The following is an 18,809-nucleotide window of genomic DNA, read 5'->3' as shown; positions in this document are numbered from 1 at the left end:
TGAACTCTCAGACTTCATGGCTACAGATACTTTATAACCAGGGCATTCAAAATCTTCAAGCTGCTTCCTCTCGCTATCATAATTGGTACTTGATGCATATTCTCAGCCTCCTTGGATATTACACCTTCTACAATGTGCAGTTGGCAGGAGTAAAGGGAAGGGAGATAGGGAGGAAGCAAATAAACAGTGTGTGTGTGTGTGTGTGTGTGTGTGTGTGTGTGTGTGTGTGTTCCCTGTGAGCATCTGTTTCCAGTTGCACTGATGGGGTCCTAAAGTCTGCCAACAAAGATGTGCTCTGACATATTGGTCAGCCCATGGGTTTCTGGGTTCCCCCTCTCTGACCCTGGAGACAGTGTTCTTTAAAGCACAGCTGTTTATGGATTTCACAGAAAGCATGTGGTTGGCCATTTGGATGTGAGTTACAAAATGTCATGATACTCTCCAGCGTTCTGTTCTTTTGTTATTTTGACAATCTGATGGATGACCTGGCATTAACTATGAAGCAGACATTATTATCCAGCTTGAATAACTAATCTCCTAAGAAGTACAAAGTTGAAGGATATTGGTGCACATGAATCTTATTAAATGTGCTTATAAAATATGTTCTATCAAAATAATTTTAGCAACCCCTAAAATAGCCTTTTCTGATCTGTGTCTGGAACTTTGGCATACTTCACAGATCTCTAAGCCAAAATTATTTAATGAAGTGATGACAGTGTTTTTTGTGCATGGGAAAATGAGCAGTGTTGATGTTAAGTCCTTTGGTAACTAATTATACTCCTTCTGTCCATCGTAGGGGCAACCAGGACCCATTGGAATTCAGGGTCAAACAGGTCCTCAAGGATTTGCTGGCCCTAGTGGTTTATCAGGGTTCAAAGGAGAAAGGGGCTCCCCAGGCCCTCTGGGAGCATATGGACCAAAAGGAGATAAGGTAAGAGCACCAAAGCTTGATTTTTCTTTGACTTATGGGTCACAAGTATGAAGGTGAAAGGTTCTAAATCTCAGTTCTGTTGTGGAAATAACACTAATCCTGAATACTATGGTGCTGGGCTACATGTTTTAATAAGAGACAGGTTGAGTGGTGTACTACTAATGGATCAGCCGGTTGAGTGGTGTGCTACTAATGGATCAGCCCATTTCTGGAGAGACTCTTATGAGAAGCAAACAATAAAGTGGATGTATTAACTACTTGCTAGACAAATGGGCTCACTGTGTTGTGAAGTCATGTTGGTTTGAAGTGGATATGAGTCAAAACTCCAATCATCTGGGCAGTAGAGGTCAGGAATTCAAAGCAAGGCCATTTGGAAGCAAGGGCTCACAATGCTTAGAAGCAATCTGGGCCACAAATATAGGAAAATATATGCAATTAAGGAGATTGGTCTTGTCATGGTGGCTGACTGACTGAGATTAGTGTTCAGTTTATGTACCCTGTTGATTTTTGTCACCTCCTCTTCACCCCACTGGTGAGGGAGGGACTCTCACCCTAGGGTTCTGGGGATGGCCAAAAATATGACACCTGACATTGAACAGAAGGGATGTACAACAGGTTTATTAGCTGCATACACTGAGTGGCCAGATTATTATGATCTCTGAATGCATAATAATCTGGCCACTAAGTATATATATATGTGTGTGTGTACATATATATATATATATATATATATATATATATATATATATATATATATATATTAGAGGCCCAGTGCATGAATTCGTTCATGGGTGGGATCCAGCCAGCCTGGCCAGAGGGAGGGGACATGGGCGGTTGGCCGGCCTGCCTGCTGGTCGAACTCCTGGTCGAGGGGACAATTTGCATATTAGCCTTTTATTCTATAGGATATACACTGAGTGGCCAGATTATTATGGGTTCAGAGATCATAATAATCTGGCCAATCAGTGTATATTCCCAGCACAGGGGAGAACTACACTGTAGGGCCACACAAGGGTTGCCATTGGGATCAAAATAAACCAGAAGTGGCTATGGGAGACAGATGTTGTAGGGTCAAGAAGGTGAGATATCCCTTGGTTCCTGAGGGAGAATGTGATTGGCTTGTTTGACTAATTCAATGGGCCAGCAGGGAACTAAACCCACTGCTCAGGGATAAGCAGAAACTGCATCTGGTCTGTTTGATTAGGATGGTCATTTGCCTAGGAGACCCTATCTACAGGAGCAGAGTGGAGAGGTGGACTTATGGTTAGAACATTTGAGGACGTCCTGGTTTGCCCAGATGTCAGGGCAGCATATACTTTTAGGTCTTACACCACATTGCCTAAGACAAGAACTGATCTCATAATACACATGGGTCTGAGACTTCAGGTAGAGGCAAGTGATCACTTCAAACTGAAGTAGGAAGCAATGTGGAAGAGGAGGTATAAAATGCTTCTTAACAACTTAGGTCATGAATTACATGAAAAATTCATTAAATAAAATGGAGGTCAATTGGATTGTCTTTAACTTTCCTCTCCTTACTCCTATTTTTAGGGTCCTATGGGAGTTCCTGGTTTTCTTGGCATTGATGGGATTCCGGTGAGTGTGTCCACAAAGGCATTTTAAAATATCACCTCTAGGTTCTGCCTCATAACTTAAGCACCTTTGGGCAGTGGTTGCACAGTTTCCCTGGGATTCAGTTATAAGCAGCACCAAATGAAACAGTTGGGGGTGCTGAGACATGTGAAAATATAAGAAGCCACCAATATCTTAGCAAAATGAGATAGGTATTGTAGGTTGAGGGAAGCTTTAAATGGGAATAAGAGACTGGCTCTGAAGTGTAGAGTCAGTGTCACATTAGAGCACGAACATACTCATTATAAGAAATTTAAGAAAGTACATGAAATTGGGTAGAAAAATATCTTGATACATTTTGTTCCGATAATTTATTCTCTTCAGACTCCTCTCATTTCAGAGTGAATTTCCCTTTAGTTTGTACAAAATGACTACTCCAAAGATCAGCCTCTTTCATCCATCCTGAACAACTGGCTTTGCTGGAGATAAGTGGGGAGTTTGGTGCCTGCAGACATCTTCTCCCATTTCATCCAACCCAATTGCATAGTTTCTTCATTTTCATCTCATATCCCTACTCATCTCACCACTGGAGATCACATGGAAACATTTTGTCAACCTTTAAAATACAGTGTTTGTACTTGTTACTTCACTTTTTAGTTATGTCCTTTGGCACTTCTCTATATATTTAAACTTTAGCCTGGGCTGTTTGTCTATAGCAATGGTTTTCAACCTTATTTAAGAGAAGAACCAAATCTTGTGTGGAAGCCCTAGACAAAACAGCTTCTTGTGTGACACTACATAATCATCTAGTATTAGGGAAGGAGGTTCAAATCTCTTTGTGCCAGTCTATAGGTATTTCATGAGCACCTGCTATATGTACTAACACTCTACTATGAGGATACAGAAAAAATATATAGCTCTACCCATCTACACTAATAAAAGAGAAATATGCAAATTGGCCATCACTTCACGATGCCCACCAGCCAATCAGGAGTGAGTATGCAAATTAACCCAACAAAGACAGCAGCAGCCCCACCCCCCAGCCACTCTGGGCCTCTGGGCAGCACACATGCAGGCACGGAGCAGCCGGGCAGGGCAGGATGCCTGTTATGAGGGGGTGGGCATGGGGCAGAGGGAACTACAGGAGCTGCGCTCCAGCCGCAGTGAAGACTGAAGGCTCTGGCCACAGCAAAGACTGAAGGCTCCGGCCAGAGCAAAGGCTTGGGTCCCGAGTGCTGGAGGAAAACCAGTGCCGCCAGCCAGGGGAAGGAAGGCCTATTGCATGAATCTTCATGCAACAGGCCTCTAGTAAAGATATAATCATCTAATCCCTTTCCTCTCCAGATCTAGTATACATTTATGAATTTTGAGAATAGAAGGGTCACTTACCTTGTATTTGTTACATGTATCAACAAACCAGCCATCAGATATCTGCATTTTATTTAAGTGCAGACCCTGCCAAATGCACAGAAATAGGCCAGTGGGGAAATACTGTAAGTGTATGGGGTTGGTCATTCTTTTGTGATGTCCCCTGGCATTGTCTCATGCCTGTGTTCCTATAGCCACTTTATGCATAGTCTCCACTCAGAATGTGTATCTTTAAGAAGCTAGTGGGTAAGGGAAACTAGCAAACTGGAGGCTGCCTCTTCCGTTCATCCTGGTGGAGCTGGCTTCACCAGAGATGAGTGGGGAGATTTAGAGATCTCAGTGGTACTATCCCCTTCCTCCTGTAGTCTCTTTTTAATGGGGGATGGAAGGAAGTGAATCCTGTGATGCAGAGGCTGATTGCAATTCTGAGCTGGAACCTGCCCCAGAGTCCATCTGGACATTCCTGCCTGCAACTCATAACTTGGAGAGCACTAAGGCTTGCAGGAATTGATCACTTCTCTTTGGGACTTCACTGCTTGGGAGAATGAGTTGCAGGTGTCCAGATTCCTCCAGATAAGCATGCTGCTCCCAGTACAAGCCTCCACTCCCTTGGACCTTCACTGGCCCTTCCCTTGACCAAAGGTTTTATACCTTTACTTTTGACTTTTGATTGCTTCACTTACTCCATGAAATTATTCTCCATTCATCCTCTCTCTTCCAGCTATTCATGGTGAATTTATTAAGCACCTTATGTTTACTGCTTACCTCTTCCTTCCATCTGCAATTTTCCAGGAGTCCTTGATATCTGCCCCACACCCTCTAGCTCCTTATTACATATGGCCAATGATATTGATTGTCTTGTGTAATAGTATTATTTAGCTCCTTGAAAACACAAATATGTTTTCTGCTCCTCTCTGGGGCCTCAGAGACCCCGGGGCTGAATTCAGCATATACCAGGAACTCTAAAATTATTTGGGGAATGGATTCCAACCTCCAGAACCTATAAAAGCAACAGTTCTCAGACTGACAGGACTCCCTCAAACAGAGGAATAAAACAGACAACTTTGGCCTACTCAGACATTATTTTTCTCAACTTCCAGTGGCATTTATTAAGCAATTTGGCTGAAACCAACAGCTTCTCAAACACATCTTACTAAACTGGATCACTGCAAAGACCTGATTTTCATCTTAATAATGGCTGATCGCTAACATGTATGCCACTGGTTTCACTCCCAAAACTCCATTTTTGCTGTCATGTAGACAATTTCAACATGAAGGATCAAGTAGTCATTTCATGATCATCCAATTTTGTTCACTGAGGGGCACAGCAACCTATTGAGAGAGTGGACAAATAAGCATTCATCAACATATTCGACATTAAAACAACATAGACTAGGGATAGTAGGGCTGTGGCTTTTAATGATATCAGAGCTGTGGTTTGAGGCTGCTGGCACCTTCAAGAAATGTATGATTTTCAAGTGTTTTTAGTTCAGATAATTTGAAAGAATAAGTTTTCAAGTCTTCCTTTGAAATTTATGTTTAGCTTTTCCCATGGAGTCAATCTTAAACATTCTGCCTAAAGATTCATAAATGAACACACCAGATTTATATCTTCAAAGTGAACACATGGTGCTCACCAAATGGAAACTATTCCTTTGAAATATGGGTTCTGAAGAGCATTGCTTTTCTGGAATACAGCAGATCCTCCTATTCTATGTGCCCAGACACTTGTGGTTATATAAAACCATTGTTTTCTCCCTTAAAAAAGCTACTAGTAAAGCTACATTCTCATGAAGAGCTGGCACACACATATGAAAAATCACTAGCAATAACCAGAAAGGTCAAAGTGCCAGAAATGTTGTGGTATTGAGAGCTGAGAGGAGACAGAACTCAGCCTAGTGGCTTATCCTTGCTGACTTGCTTGAGAGAGGAAGACTTACTATTTATTCAGCTCCTGTGTAGTAAACAGTCTCATGGAATTTTAACCATAAATTTTAAATTTTATTTTAATGTTAACAACAACCCTATGAGATAGTATTATTCATCTCCATTTTATAGATGAGGAAACTGAGGCTTAATTTGGGGAGTGGAAAAGCTAGGATTGTAGTATAAGTCTGACTGACTCAAACGCTTTATCCACCATCCCATGGTGTCAGCTGAATAAGAAAGGGTTGACAGGTCTGTCAGAAGTCAGAGATTAATCCCAGAGAATTTGGCTAAGGTAGAAAAGAGAGAACAGGTGTCCCTGGAATCCTGCAGATAGGAGATATCAGTAGTTCAGGCAAGAAAACTACAGAAGGATTGGGAATAAGAAAAAAATGTGGATACCAATGTGCAAGAATAAAACAAAGATTTTGGTGTCAAACAGAACTACTGTAAAACCCCTAATACTGAGCCAGCCTGTTGTCTTGCCTTAACTCATCCCTGTTACTCACCTGAGAGATTGCTTCTAGCAAGCTTAGCTGGGACATTTTAAAGTGGTGGCCAGGATCCTAGGAAGAAATACGTACTACACTTGAAAAAGTTAACACAAGAGTTGAGTAAAGGGTATATTTAAAGGATTTAAAGGTCAGGATTAACGGAAACAACAATGGATGGTGAAGCAACTAACAAAATGCTGTTATCACCCCTGTGACCAAAGGGGAAAGAAGCAATGGTAATACTGGAACCTTGTGTGACCTGGAGCCATGAAATAACGGTTTTCCAACAGGAGCTAAGCTCGTACAGAAATGTGGCCATTTCCAGAGATATAGCCAAGGAAGGCATAAGGGAAATAAATAGCATGTGCTCTTTCTCCTCCTGCTCTAGTGCCAAATAAAACTAGGAATCAAAGGGAAATGGAGCTTACACAGTGCTGTCCATAAAAGTCAGCCTCCCAAGGCACAGATTTGGGGAAGGTAGAATGTAGATCTTCAGGGGGAAAATAAGAATAGCCATCTCATTTGGTAATAAAATGATGACTTAATAAGTTGTCTCAGTTTCCCCAGTGCAAGTAAAAATCATCACATGAGTCTGGAAAGCACAGATTACAGCAAGTTTACTGAAAAGATAAGTTTACTGACCACTCTTTTAGACTTAGTAGTCTATGAGTCTAGCAGTATAAAATCGTACTTTTGTATTAACAGACTGTTTGTCTCCTACAACTTAATAAAAATGAAACAATTCTATGGAGCATTTTCTCAATAAGAATTTAATAAAAGTTTGTTTTCTCTAATAATTTGAAAAGTTGACTTTTGAATTCGTGACATATTTCCCTCAAATCTTTGTATATATACTTGGATTTAAAAAGTGTGTGAGAGAGGGTGGGAGTCTACCTTTTATTGACCTATCTAGATTTCTGGTCTTTTATGTCATCTCTTTGCTGCTTACCCAATACCCAACCTGCTTTTGATAGATTAAAAAAGATATTTCCTACCAAAAAAGTATGCTTTATGCACCAAGAAAGACCAACTCTGAAAAATTATTGAAATCATACCAACTGTATATAAATGATTACTAATAGCCCAGCAAATCAACTGCCGCATTGGTGAGTATGGAGAAGAGGGGAAGACAGCATTCCGTATCAGTGGTCGGCAAACTGCGGCTCTGTTGACTAATGAGTTTGCCGACCACTGTCCTAACTGAAGCAATAGCTTGATATGTGATGATGATAAAATACGATTGAAAGTGTAATTTTTCCAGGACCAGCTTATTTTTTAACAAGCTGCTTTCAGGAGAGGTGCTGCTGTGAAAATTGCTTCTGCTCAGTTGACCAAAATTCAGCATAATTTCTTATGCAAAGCTTTCAATACAGAAAGCCATCCCAGGTTTCCCAGGCTGCATTCTGTTCTGAGGAGTCCTAAGGCCTGTCATGATTCCATGTTGGTAACAGTTCAGCTTCCAGAGAGCTAAGCCCCAACTTAGTATATTTTTGTACACAGGGAAGGTGAGGTTGCAATGCCCTGAGTGTGCCATCGCTTCGTTCTTGATCCCTTTGGTTTCAGTTTGGATCCTATAAAGCATTACCACTTTTGGAAGGGATAACACTGAACTGTTATAAGCAACATACACCTGAGTATAAAGGAAAGCTATGAGAACATCAGTGAAGGGGCTAAGAATGAACAAGGGCCAGAGTTTGGCAGCATGCTTGGATCCTCTCACTGATGAGTTTATTAGAGAGTAGCTGAGAGTCCTGTGCCTGACTTGACCCCTTCTTTTCTCCTTAAACAGGGACACCCTGGACAGCCAGGGCCCAGAGGCCCACCTGGCCTGGATGGCTGTAATGGAACTCAAGGAGCTGTTGGATTTCCAGGCCCTGATGGCTATCATGGGCTGCTCGGACCACCTGTATGCTTCCAGATCTTTGTATATTATTTCAAATGGTTTTGCTTTCCTCAAAGTGTGCCCTTTTATCCAATCTGGAGATCTCATTAAGCATCTATGGGGAAAACACTGTAGCCCCTTGTCTAATTTAGAAGTCTGTGCTGGCAGCACCACAACATTAGAAGTCTAAAGAATAATACCAGTTGCAGAAGGGTGATACATGCTACACTACTTAGGATTATTTTTTTCCTTCTTTTTAAATTTCATTTTATTGTTTAAAGTATTACAAATAGTAGTACATATATCTCCTTTTTTCCCCATTGACCTTCCCCCAGCCTCCCCTACCCTCTGTCACATGCCCTCATCCCACCCCTCCCAGTGTCTTGTGTCCATTGGCTGTGCTTATATGCATGCATACAAGTCCTTCGGTTGAACTCTTTCCCCCATTACTAACACTTCCCAGCCTTCCTGCTGTAATTTGACAGTCTGTTCAATGCTTCACTGCCTCTGTATATATCTTTTTATTCATTAGGTTATAATGTTCTTTATTTTCCATAAATGAGTGAGATTATGTGGTATTTTTCTTTCATTGCCTGGCTTATTTCACTTAGCATGATGTTCTCCAGTTCCATCCATGTTGCTGCAAATGGTAAGAATTCCTCCTTTTTTATAGCAGCATAGCATTCCATTGTGAAGATGTACCATAGATTTTTAATCCACTCATCTGCTGATGGGCATTTAGGCTGTTTCCAAATCTTAGATATTGTAAATTGTGCTGCTATGAACATAGGGGTGCATATATGCTTTCTGATTGATGTTTCTAGTTTCTTGAGATATATTCCTAGAAGTGGTATTACTGAGTCAAATGGGAGTTCCATTTTTAGTTTTCTGAGGAAACTCCATACTGTTTCCACAGTGGCTGCACCAGTCTGCATTCCCACCAGCAGTGCACGAGGGTTCCTTTTTCTCAGCATCCTCGCCAGCACTTGTCATTTGTTGATTTGTTGATGATAGCCATTCTGACAGGTGTAAGATGGTACCGCATTGTTGTTTTGAGTTGCATCTCTCGGGTAATTAGTGACCTTGAGCAGGTTTTCATATGTCTCTTGGCCTTCCTTCTGTCTTCTTTCGAAAAGTATCTATTTAGGTCCGTTGCCCATTTTTTTATTGGATTGTTTATCTTCCTTTTGTTATGTTGTATGACTTCCCTGTAAATGTTGGAGATTAACCCTTTATCAGTGATAGCATTGGCAAATATGTTCTCCCATACAGTGGGCTTCCCTGTTGTTCTGTTTTGGGTTTTTTTTGTTGTTGTTGTTGTTCAGATTATTACAGTTGTTCCTCCTTTTACCCCCTTAGCTCCCCTCACCCAGTTCCCACCCCACACCATCCCCTTAACCCCCCCTCACTGTCCTCAACCATAGGTATATGATTTTTGTCCAGTCTCTTCCCAACCCCTCCAGCACACCGCTATCCCCCCAAGGATAGTCAGTCCACTCCCTTTCTATGCCCCTGATTGTATTATATTCACCAGTTTATTCTGTTCATCAGATTTTTTATTCACTTGATTTTTATATTCACTTGTTGATAGATATGTATTTGTTGTTCATAATTTTTATCATTGCCTTTTTTTTCTTCTTCCTTTTCTTAAAGAATACCTTTCAGCATTTCATATAATACTCGTTTGGCAGTGATAAACTCCTTTAGCTTTTTCTTATCTGTGAAGCTCTTTATCTGACCTTCAATTCTGAATGATAGCTTTGCTGGGTAGAGTAACCTTGGTTGTAGGTTCTTGCTATTCATCACTTTGAATATTTCTTGCCACTCCCATCTGGCCTGCATAGTTCTGTTGAGAAATCAGCTGACAATCGTATGGGCACTCGCTTGTAGGTAACTGTTTTTCTCTTGCTGCTTTTAATATACCCTAACCAGTTTGGCTCAGTGGATACAGTGTCAGCCTGCGGACTGAAGGGTCCCAGGTTCCATTCTGGTCAAGGGCATGTACCTTGGTTGCAGGCACATCCCCAGTAGGGGGTGTACAGGAGGCAGCTGATTGATGTTTCTCTCTCATCGATGTTTCTAACTCTCTCTCCCTCTCCCTTCCTCTTTGAAAAAAATCAATAAAATATATTTTTCAAAAAAACATTTGTTTATTTTCTCTTTAGATGCCATTGCCCTAGGAGCGGTATCGGTGAAGAAATTGCCTCTACATATGTCTGAGATTTCTCTGCCTGTGGATTCCTCTAGTATTTTTATGGTTTCCTGCCTATGTTTAAGTCCTTTATCCATTTTGCATTAATTTTTGTGTATGGTGTAAGTTGGTGGTCTAGTTTCATTCTTTGCATGTATCTGTCCAATTTTCCCAACACAATTTATTGAAGAGACTGTCTTGACTCCATTGTATGTTCATGCCTCCTTTGTCAAATATTAATTGAACATAGTGGTTTGGGTCAATTTCTGGGTCCTCTATTCTATTCCATTGATCTATATGTCTGTTCTTGTGCCAGTACCAGGCTGTTTTGAGAAGAGTGGCTTTGTAATACAGCTTGAAATCTGGTATTGAGATCCCACCTACTTTGTTCTTCTTTCTCAGGATTGCTGCAGTTATTTGGGGTCTTTTTTTATTCCAAATAAATTTTTGGAGAGTTCGTTCTAGGTCTGTGAAATAAGCTGTTGGTATTTTAATGGGGAGTGCATTGAATCTATAGATTGCTTTGGGTAATATGGACATTTTAATGATGTTGATTCTACCAATCCATGAACATAGTATGTTCTTCCATCTGTTTATGTCTTTCTCTATCTCTTTTTTCAGTGTCCTACAGTTTTCTGCATATAGGTCTTTTACCTCCTTAGTTAAGTTTATTCCTAGATATCTTAATTTTTTTGGAGAGATAGTAAATGGGATTGCTTTTTTAGTCTCTCTTTCTGTAAGTTCACTATTGGTGTATAGAAATGCCATAGATTTCTTGACGTTAATTTTGTATCTTGCTACATTGCCGAATTGATTTATTAAGACTATTAGTTTTTTGATGGAGTCTTTCGGGTTTTTTTGTGTACAGTATCATGTTATCTGCAAATAAGGACAGTTTTACTTCTTCTTTTCCAATTTGGATGCCTTTTATTTCTTCTTCTTGTCTGATCGCAATGGCTAGTACTTCCAGTACTATGTCGAACAGGAGCGGTGAGAGTGGGCATCCCTGTCTTGTTCTTGTTCTTAGGGGAAATGGTTTTAGTTTTTGCCCATTGAGTGTGATGTTGGCTGTGGGTTTGTCATATGTGGCTTTTATGATGTTGAGGTATGATCCTTCTATTCCCACCTTGTTAAGAGTTTTTATCAAGAAAGGGTGTTGGATTTTGTCAAATGCTTTTTCTGCATCAATTGATATGACTATGTAATTTTTATCTCTCAATTTGTTTATGTGATGTATCATGTTTATCGATTTGTGGATATTGTACCATCCTTGCATGCCTGGGATAAATCCTACTTGGTCATGGTGTATGATCTTTCTGATGTACTGCTGGATCTGATTTGCTAGAATTTTGTTGAGGATTTTGGCATCTATGTTCATGAGGGATATTGGCCTGTAATTCTCTTTCATTGTGTTGTCTTCACCTGGTTTTGGTATTAGGGTGATGCTGGCTTCATAGAATAAGCTTGGAAGTGTTCCTTCCTCTTGAATTTTTTGGAATAGTCTGAGGAGGATAGGTTTTAGTTCTTCTTGAATGTTTGGTAAAACTCACATGTGAAGCCATCTGGCCCCAAGCTTTTGTTTGCTGGAAGGTTTTTTTTTTTTACATTTTAATTTCTTTATTGATTAAGGTATTACATATTAGTCCTCATCCCCCCATTACCTTCCAAACGCCCCCTCACTCATGCCCTCACTCCCCTGTTGAGTGTGTCCACTGGTTAGGCTTATATGCATGCATACAAATCCTTTGGTTGATTTCTCCCCCTTACCCTCACCCTCCCCTACCTTCCCTCTGAGGTTTGACAATCTGATCGAAGCTTCACTGTCTCTGGATCTGTTTTTGTTCATCAGTTTATGTTGTTCATTATTTCCCATAGATGAGTGAGATCATGTGAATTTTATCTTTTTCTGACTGACTTATTTCACTTAGCATAATGCTCTCCAGTTCCATCCATTTGTTGCAAATGGTAGCAATTCCTTCTTTTTTAGTGCAGCATAATATTCTATTGTGCAGACATACCGCCATTTTTTAATCCACTCATCTGCTGATGGGCACTTAGGCTGTTTCCAAATCTTAGCCATGGTAAATTGTACTACTACGAACATAGGGGTGCATATATCCTTTCTGATTGATGTTTCTAGCTTCTTGGGATATATTCCTGGAAGTGGGATCACTGGGTCAAATGGGAGTTCAATTTTTAGTTTTTTGAGGAAACCCCATACTGTTCTCCACAGTGGCTGCACGAATCTGCATTCCCACTGGCAGTGCACGAGGGTTCCTTTTTCTCTGCATCCTTGCCAACACTTGTTTACTGATTAGTTTATGATAACCATTCTGACAGGCGTGAGATGGTACCACATTGTAGTTTTGATTTGCATCTCTCGGATAATTAGTGACTTTGAGCAAGTTTTCATATGTTTCTTGGCCTTCCTTCTGTCGTCTCTCGAAAAGTTTCTATTTAGGTCCATTACCCATTTTCTGATGGGATTGTTTATCTTCCTTTTGTTAAGTTGTATGAGTTCCCTGTAAAAGTTGGAGATTAAACCCTTACCAGTAATAACATTGGCAAATCAGTTCTCCCATGTAGTGGGCTTTCTTGTTGTTTTGTTGATGGTTTCCTTTGCTACACAAAAGCTTTTTATTTTTATGTAGTCCCATTTGTTTATTTTCTCTTTAGTTTCCATTGCCCTAGGAGCAGTATCAGTGAAGAAATTCCTTCGGCAAATGTCTGAGATTTTGCTGCCAATGGATTCTTCTGGTATTTTTATGGTTTCACATCTTATGTTTAAGTGCTTTATCCATTTTTAGTTCATTTTTGTGTATGGTGTAAGTTATTGGTCTAGTTTCATTCTTTGCATGTATCTGTCCAATTTTCCCAACACCATTTATTGAAGAGACTGTCTTGACTCCATTGTATGTTCATGCCTCCTTTGTTGAATATTAATCGAACATAGTGGTTTGGGTGGTTTTCTGGGTCCTCTATTCTATTCCCTTGACCTATATGTCTGTTCTTGTGCTAGTACCAGGCTGTTTTGAGAAGAGTGGCTTTGTAATACAGCTTGAAATCTGGTATTGAGATCCCACCTACTTCGTTCTTCTTTCTCAGGATTGCTGCAGCTATTTGGGGTCCTTTTTATATTTTTTTATTGTTTAAAATATTACATATATTAGTACATATATCTCCTTTCATTTCCCCATTGACCTTCTCCCAGCCTCCCCTACTCCCTGTAGCATGCCCTCATCCCCCTCCCCACCCCCGTTTCTTGTGTCCATTGGTGTGCTTATATGCTTGCATACAAGTCCTTTGTTTGATCTATATCCCTCCCTCCCCAACACTCCCCAGCCTTCCCACTGTAATTTGACAGTCTGTTCGATGCTTTACTGCCTCTGTATCTGTCTTTTATTCATCAGGTTATAATGTTCTTTATTTTCCATAAATGAGTGAGATCATGTGGTATTTTTCTTTCATTGCCTGGCTTATTTCACTTAACATAATGCTCTCCAGATGGTAAGAATTCCTTCTTTTTTATATTAGTGTAGTATTCCATTGTGTAGATGTACCATAGTTTTCTAATCCACTCATCTGCCAATGGGCATTTAGGCTGTTTCCAAATCTTAGCTATGGTGAATTGTGCTGCTATGAACATAGGGGTGCATATATCCTTTCTGATTGGTGTTTCTAGTTTCTTGGGAAAGATTCCTAGAAGTGGGATCACTGGGTCAAATGGGAGCTCCATTTTAGTATTTTTGAGGAGACTCCATACTTTTCTCCACAGTGGCTGCACCAGTCTGCATTCCCACCAGCAGTGCACGAGGGTTCCTTATTCTCCGCATCCTTGCCAGCACTTGTTGTTTGTTGATTTCTTGATGGTTGCCATTCTGACAGGTGTGAGATGGTATCGCATTGTCGTTTTGATTTGCATCTCTCAGATAATTCGTGACTTTGAGAATGTTTTCATGTGTCTCTTGGCCTTCCTTCTGTCTTCTTCCGAAAAGATTCTATTTAGGTCCATTGCCCATTTTTTATTGGATAATTTATCTTCCTTTTATTAAGTTGTATGAGCTCCCTGTAAATGTTGGAGATTAAACCTTTATCGTTGATAACATTTGCAAATATGTTCTCCCATACAGTGGGCTTTCTTGTTGTTTTGTTGATGGTTTCTTTTGCTGTGCAAAAGCTTTTTACTTTGATGTAGTCCCATTTGTTTATCTTCTCTTTAGATTCCATTGCCCTAGGAGCAGTATCGGTGAAGAAATTGTTTTGGCATATGTCTGAGATTTTGCTGCCTGTGCATTCCTCTAGTATTTTTATGGTTTCCTATCTTATGTTTAAGTCCTGTATCCATTTTGAGTTTATTTTTGTGTATGGTGTAAGTTGGTGGTCTAGTTTCATCTTTTTGCATGTAACTGTCCAAGTTTCCCAACACCATTTATTGAAGAGACTGTCTTGACTCCATTGTATGTTCATGCCTCCTTTATCAAATATTAATTGAGCATAGTGGTTTGGGTCAATATCTGGATTCTCTATTCAATTCCATTGGTCTATATGTCTGTTCTTGTGCCAGTACCAGGATGTTTTGAGAATAGTGGCTTTGTAGTACAGCTTGAAATCTGGTATTGAGATCCCTTCAACTTTGTTCTTCTTTCTCAGGATTGCGGTGGCTATTCTGGGTCTTTTTTTTTCCAGATGAATTTTTGGAGAGTTCGTTCTAGGTCTGTGAAATAAGCTGTTGGTATTTTAATGGGGAGTGCATTGAATCTATAGATTGCTTTGGGTAGTATGGACATTTTAATGATGTTGATTCTACCAATCCATGAACATGGTATGTTCTTCCACCTGTTTATGTCTTCCTCTATCTCTTTTATCAGTGTCTTGTAGTTTTTGCCTATAGGTCTTTTATCTCCTCAGTTAAGTTTATTCCAAAGTATCTTAAATTTTTTGGTGCCATGGTAAATAGGATTGCTTTTTTAGTCTTTCTTTGTGTAAGTTCACTTTTGGTGTATAGAAATGCCATAGATTTCTTTGTGTTAGTTTTTTATCCTGCTACATTGCTGAATTCATTTATTAAGTCTGTTAGTTTTTTGATGGAGTCTTTAGGGGTTTCTATGTGCAGTATCATGTCATCTGCGAATAAGGACAGTTTTACTTCTTCTTTTCCAATTTGGATGCCTTTTATTTCTTCTTGTCTGATCACAATGGCTAGTACTTCCAGTACTATGTCGACCAGGAGCGGTGAGAGTGGGCATCCCTGTCTTGTTCCTGTTCTTAGGGGAAATGGTTTTAGTTTTTGTCCATTAAGTGTGATGTTGGCTGTGGGTTTGTCATATGTGGCTTTTATGATGTTGAGGTATGATCCTTCTATTCCCATCTTGCTGAGGGTTTTTATCAAGAATGGGTGCTGGATTTTGTCAAATGCTTTTTCTGCATCACTTGATATGACTATGTGATTTTTCTCCCTCAATTTGTTTATATGATGTATCACGTTTATTGATTTGCACATATTATGCCATCCTTGCATTCCTGGGATAAATCCTACTTGGTCATGGTGTATGCTCTTTCTGATATACTGCTGCATCTGATTTGCTAGAATTTTGTTGAGGATTTTGGCATCTATGTTCATGAGGTATATTGGCCTATTATTCTCTTTCATTGTGTTGTCTTTTTCTGGTTTTGGTATTAGATTGATGCTGGCTTCATAGAATGAGCTTGGATGTGTTCCTTGCTCTTGAATTTTTTGGAATAGTCTGAGGAGGATAAGTTTTAGTTCTTCCTTGAATGTTTTGTAAAACTACCCTGTGAAGCCGTCTGGCCCTGGTCTTCTGTTTGCTAGCAGCTTTTTGATGACTGCCTCAATTTATTCCATAGTTATTGGCCTATTGATATTTTCAGATTCTCCCTGATTGAGTTTTGTAAGGTGTATTTTTCTAGGAATATGTCCATTTCCTCCAGGTTGTCCAATTTGTTGAAATAGAGTTGTTCATAGTATTTTTTAACAATCCTTTGTATTTCTGTGGGGTCTGTTGTTATTTCCCCTCTTTCATTTTTTATTTTGTTTATTTGGGTCCTCTCTCTTTGCTTCTTGGTGAGTCTGGCTAGAGGTTCATCAGTCTTGTTTATCCTTTCAAAGAACCAACTCTTGGTTTTGTTGATCTCTTGTTTTTTTTTTGTTTGTTTGTTTTGTTTTGTTTTGTTTTGTTTGTTTGTTTGTTTTGTTTTTGGTCTCTATGTCGTTTATCTCCACTCTGATCTTTGTTATTTCCTTCCTTCTACTGACACTGGGCTTTTCTTGTTGCTCTCTTTCTAACTCTTTGAGTTGTAGGGTTAGATAATTTGTTACCATTGTTTCTTGTTTTTTGAGGTAGGCCTGTGGAGCTATGAACTTCCCTCTCATGACTGCTTTCTATGTGTCCCATAGGTTTTGGATTGTTGTATTTTCATTGTCATTTGTTGCCATGATGATGTTTATTTCTTCTTTGATCTCTCCTGTAACCCAGTAATTGTTTAATAGCATGCTATTTACCTCCAGGTGTTTGATTTTTTTTTTTTTGGATTTTTTTATTGTAGTTGATTTCCAGTTTTATGCCATTGTGATCTGAGAAGATGATTGATATGATTTCTATCTTCTTGAATTTGTAGAGACTTTGCCTGTGACCCAATATATGGTCTATCTTGAAAATGACTCATGTGCACTTGAGAAGAATGTATATTCTGTGGCTTTGGGGGGAAATGTTCTGAAGATGTCAATTAATTCCATCTGATCTAGTGAGTCATTTAGGATTGATGTTTCTTTGCTGATTTTTTGTTTAGAAATTTCTATTTCTTCTTTTTTGCAGCCGACCCTTTAGCATTTCTTGCATTGCTGGTTTGGTGGTAATATACTCCCTTAGTCCTTTTTTGTCTGTGAAGCTCCTTATTTCACCCTCAATTTTGATTGATAGCCTTGCTGGGTACAGTATTCTTGGATTCAGATCCTTCCTTTGCATGACTTCGTATATTTCATTCCATTCCCTTCTGGCCTGATGTGTTTCTGTTGAGAAATCAGTCACTAGTCTGATGGGGGATCCTTTGTAGGTAAATTTCTGTCTCTCTCTGGCCACTTTTAAGATTCTTACTTTGTCGTTGGTGTTTGCCAATTTAATTATAATGTGCCTTGGCGTTGGTCTTTTGGGGTTCATTTTCTTTGGGACTCTGTGAGCTTCTTGGATTTATGTGAGTTTTTTCTTCCCTATATCAGAGTTTTCTGTCATTATTTCTTCAAACAGGTTTTTCATTCTTTGCTCAGTTTCCTCTCCTTCTGGCACCCCTATTATGTGGATGTTGTTTCCTTTCATGTTGTCCCAAAGTTCCCTTAGGCTCTCTTCCTTAGTTTTTAATTCTTTTTTTAGATGCTGCTCTGCTTCAGTATTTTTTCCTACCTTGTCTTCTAGCTCCCTGATGCGGTCCTCTGCTTCTTCTAGTCTACTCTTGATGCTTTCTATTGAGTTCTTTATAGCAGCAATGTCATTGTTCATTTCTTCTTGGTTCTTCTTCATTTCCTCTTGGTTCTTACACATACTGTTGAATTAGTCTTCCATTATTTTCAGCCACCTCATGACCATTTCTCTGAATTTTTTCTCTGACAGGTTGCTTGCCTCCATTTCGTTTACTTCCTTTTCTGGTGATGCCTGCTTTTCTTTCATATGCGGGCTGTTTCTTTGTCTCCCCATGATCTCTTTTCTACGGGTGTCTGGTTATGTAGTTCTCTCTCTCCTTATCCTAGGTGAAATCTGATGTTTCCGTGAGAAGATGCAGAGCTCCTCCAAGTCCACGTATTCGTGCTGCTTGGATTCTGGTGTTCCTGGGTTTGCAGCTATTTCCTGGGTGGTGTTGTTGTAGATTCCTCTCAGGGTTATTTTTTAATAATATTTTTAGAGTTGGCAAGATTATTAAAACTAGTAAATTTCAGAGCAAAGTACACACTTGTGCTACTTGATATGTTCCCATATAAGGCAACTTTGGGAAATGCAGTATTTGGAAGACTTATGTAGGATCATAGAAGTACTAACAATGGCCCAAAAGGCTTGGCAAGCTTAGTATATACCAGTGATTCTTAACCAGGGGTGATATTGTCCATTCAGGAAGCATTTGACAGTTATTGTTGACATTTTGGTTATCAAAAACTGGATGTGTGCTACTGGCACAGGACAATCCTTTCTCCAACATGAAGGAATGATCTGTCCCAAAGTATCATTAATGAGAAATAGTTTGAAAAATCCTACTCTATGACATAGTTACTTGTGCTGCACCAGCACAGCCATGAGTTCGGTGAGCCTGAGGTGGGGTGGTGAAGGATTAAAGAAAAGAGACAAGAGAGTACAGCTGGAGCTTGGCGGATCTCCCATGCCTGGATGAGGACACAGAAAGACCCAGCCTGCAAGCTGAGGCTTTATTTTATAGTGAGATCAA

The 18,809-nt window shown here is 39.7% G+C and overlaps 1 protein-coding gene across 1 annotated transcript in view; it reads left to right on the top strand.

Moving 5' to 3' along the window:
* COL4A6 (collagen type IV alpha 6 chain) overlaps positions 1 to 18,809 on the top strand; it is a gene marked incomplete at its 5' end in the record, with an annotated part of 504,285 nt that overhangs the window by 408,654 nt on the left and 76,822 nt on the right. Inside the window, 3 exons of the mRNA XM_080653123.1 lie at positions 797 to 931; positions 2,483 to 2,527; positions 8,081 to 8,197. Coding sequence (XP_080509249.1) covers positions 797 to 931; positions 2,483 to 2,527; positions 8,081 to 8,197 — 297 coding nt within the window. The remainder of the gene's footprint in view (positions 1 to 796; positions 932 to 2,482; positions 2,528 to 8,080; positions 8,198 to 18,809) is intronic.

This window comes from Plecotus auritus (genome assembly GCF_963455305.1).
Source record: "Plecotus auritus genome assembly, chromosome: X".
In the NCBI taxonomy this organism is placed as follows: domain Eukaryota; kingdom Metazoa; phylum Chordata; class Mammalia; order Chiroptera; family Vespertilionidae; genus Plecotus; species Plecotus auritus.
The sequence above is the reverse complement of the archived record's forward strand: the minus strand, read 5'-3'. Positions and strand labels throughout refer to the sequence as shown.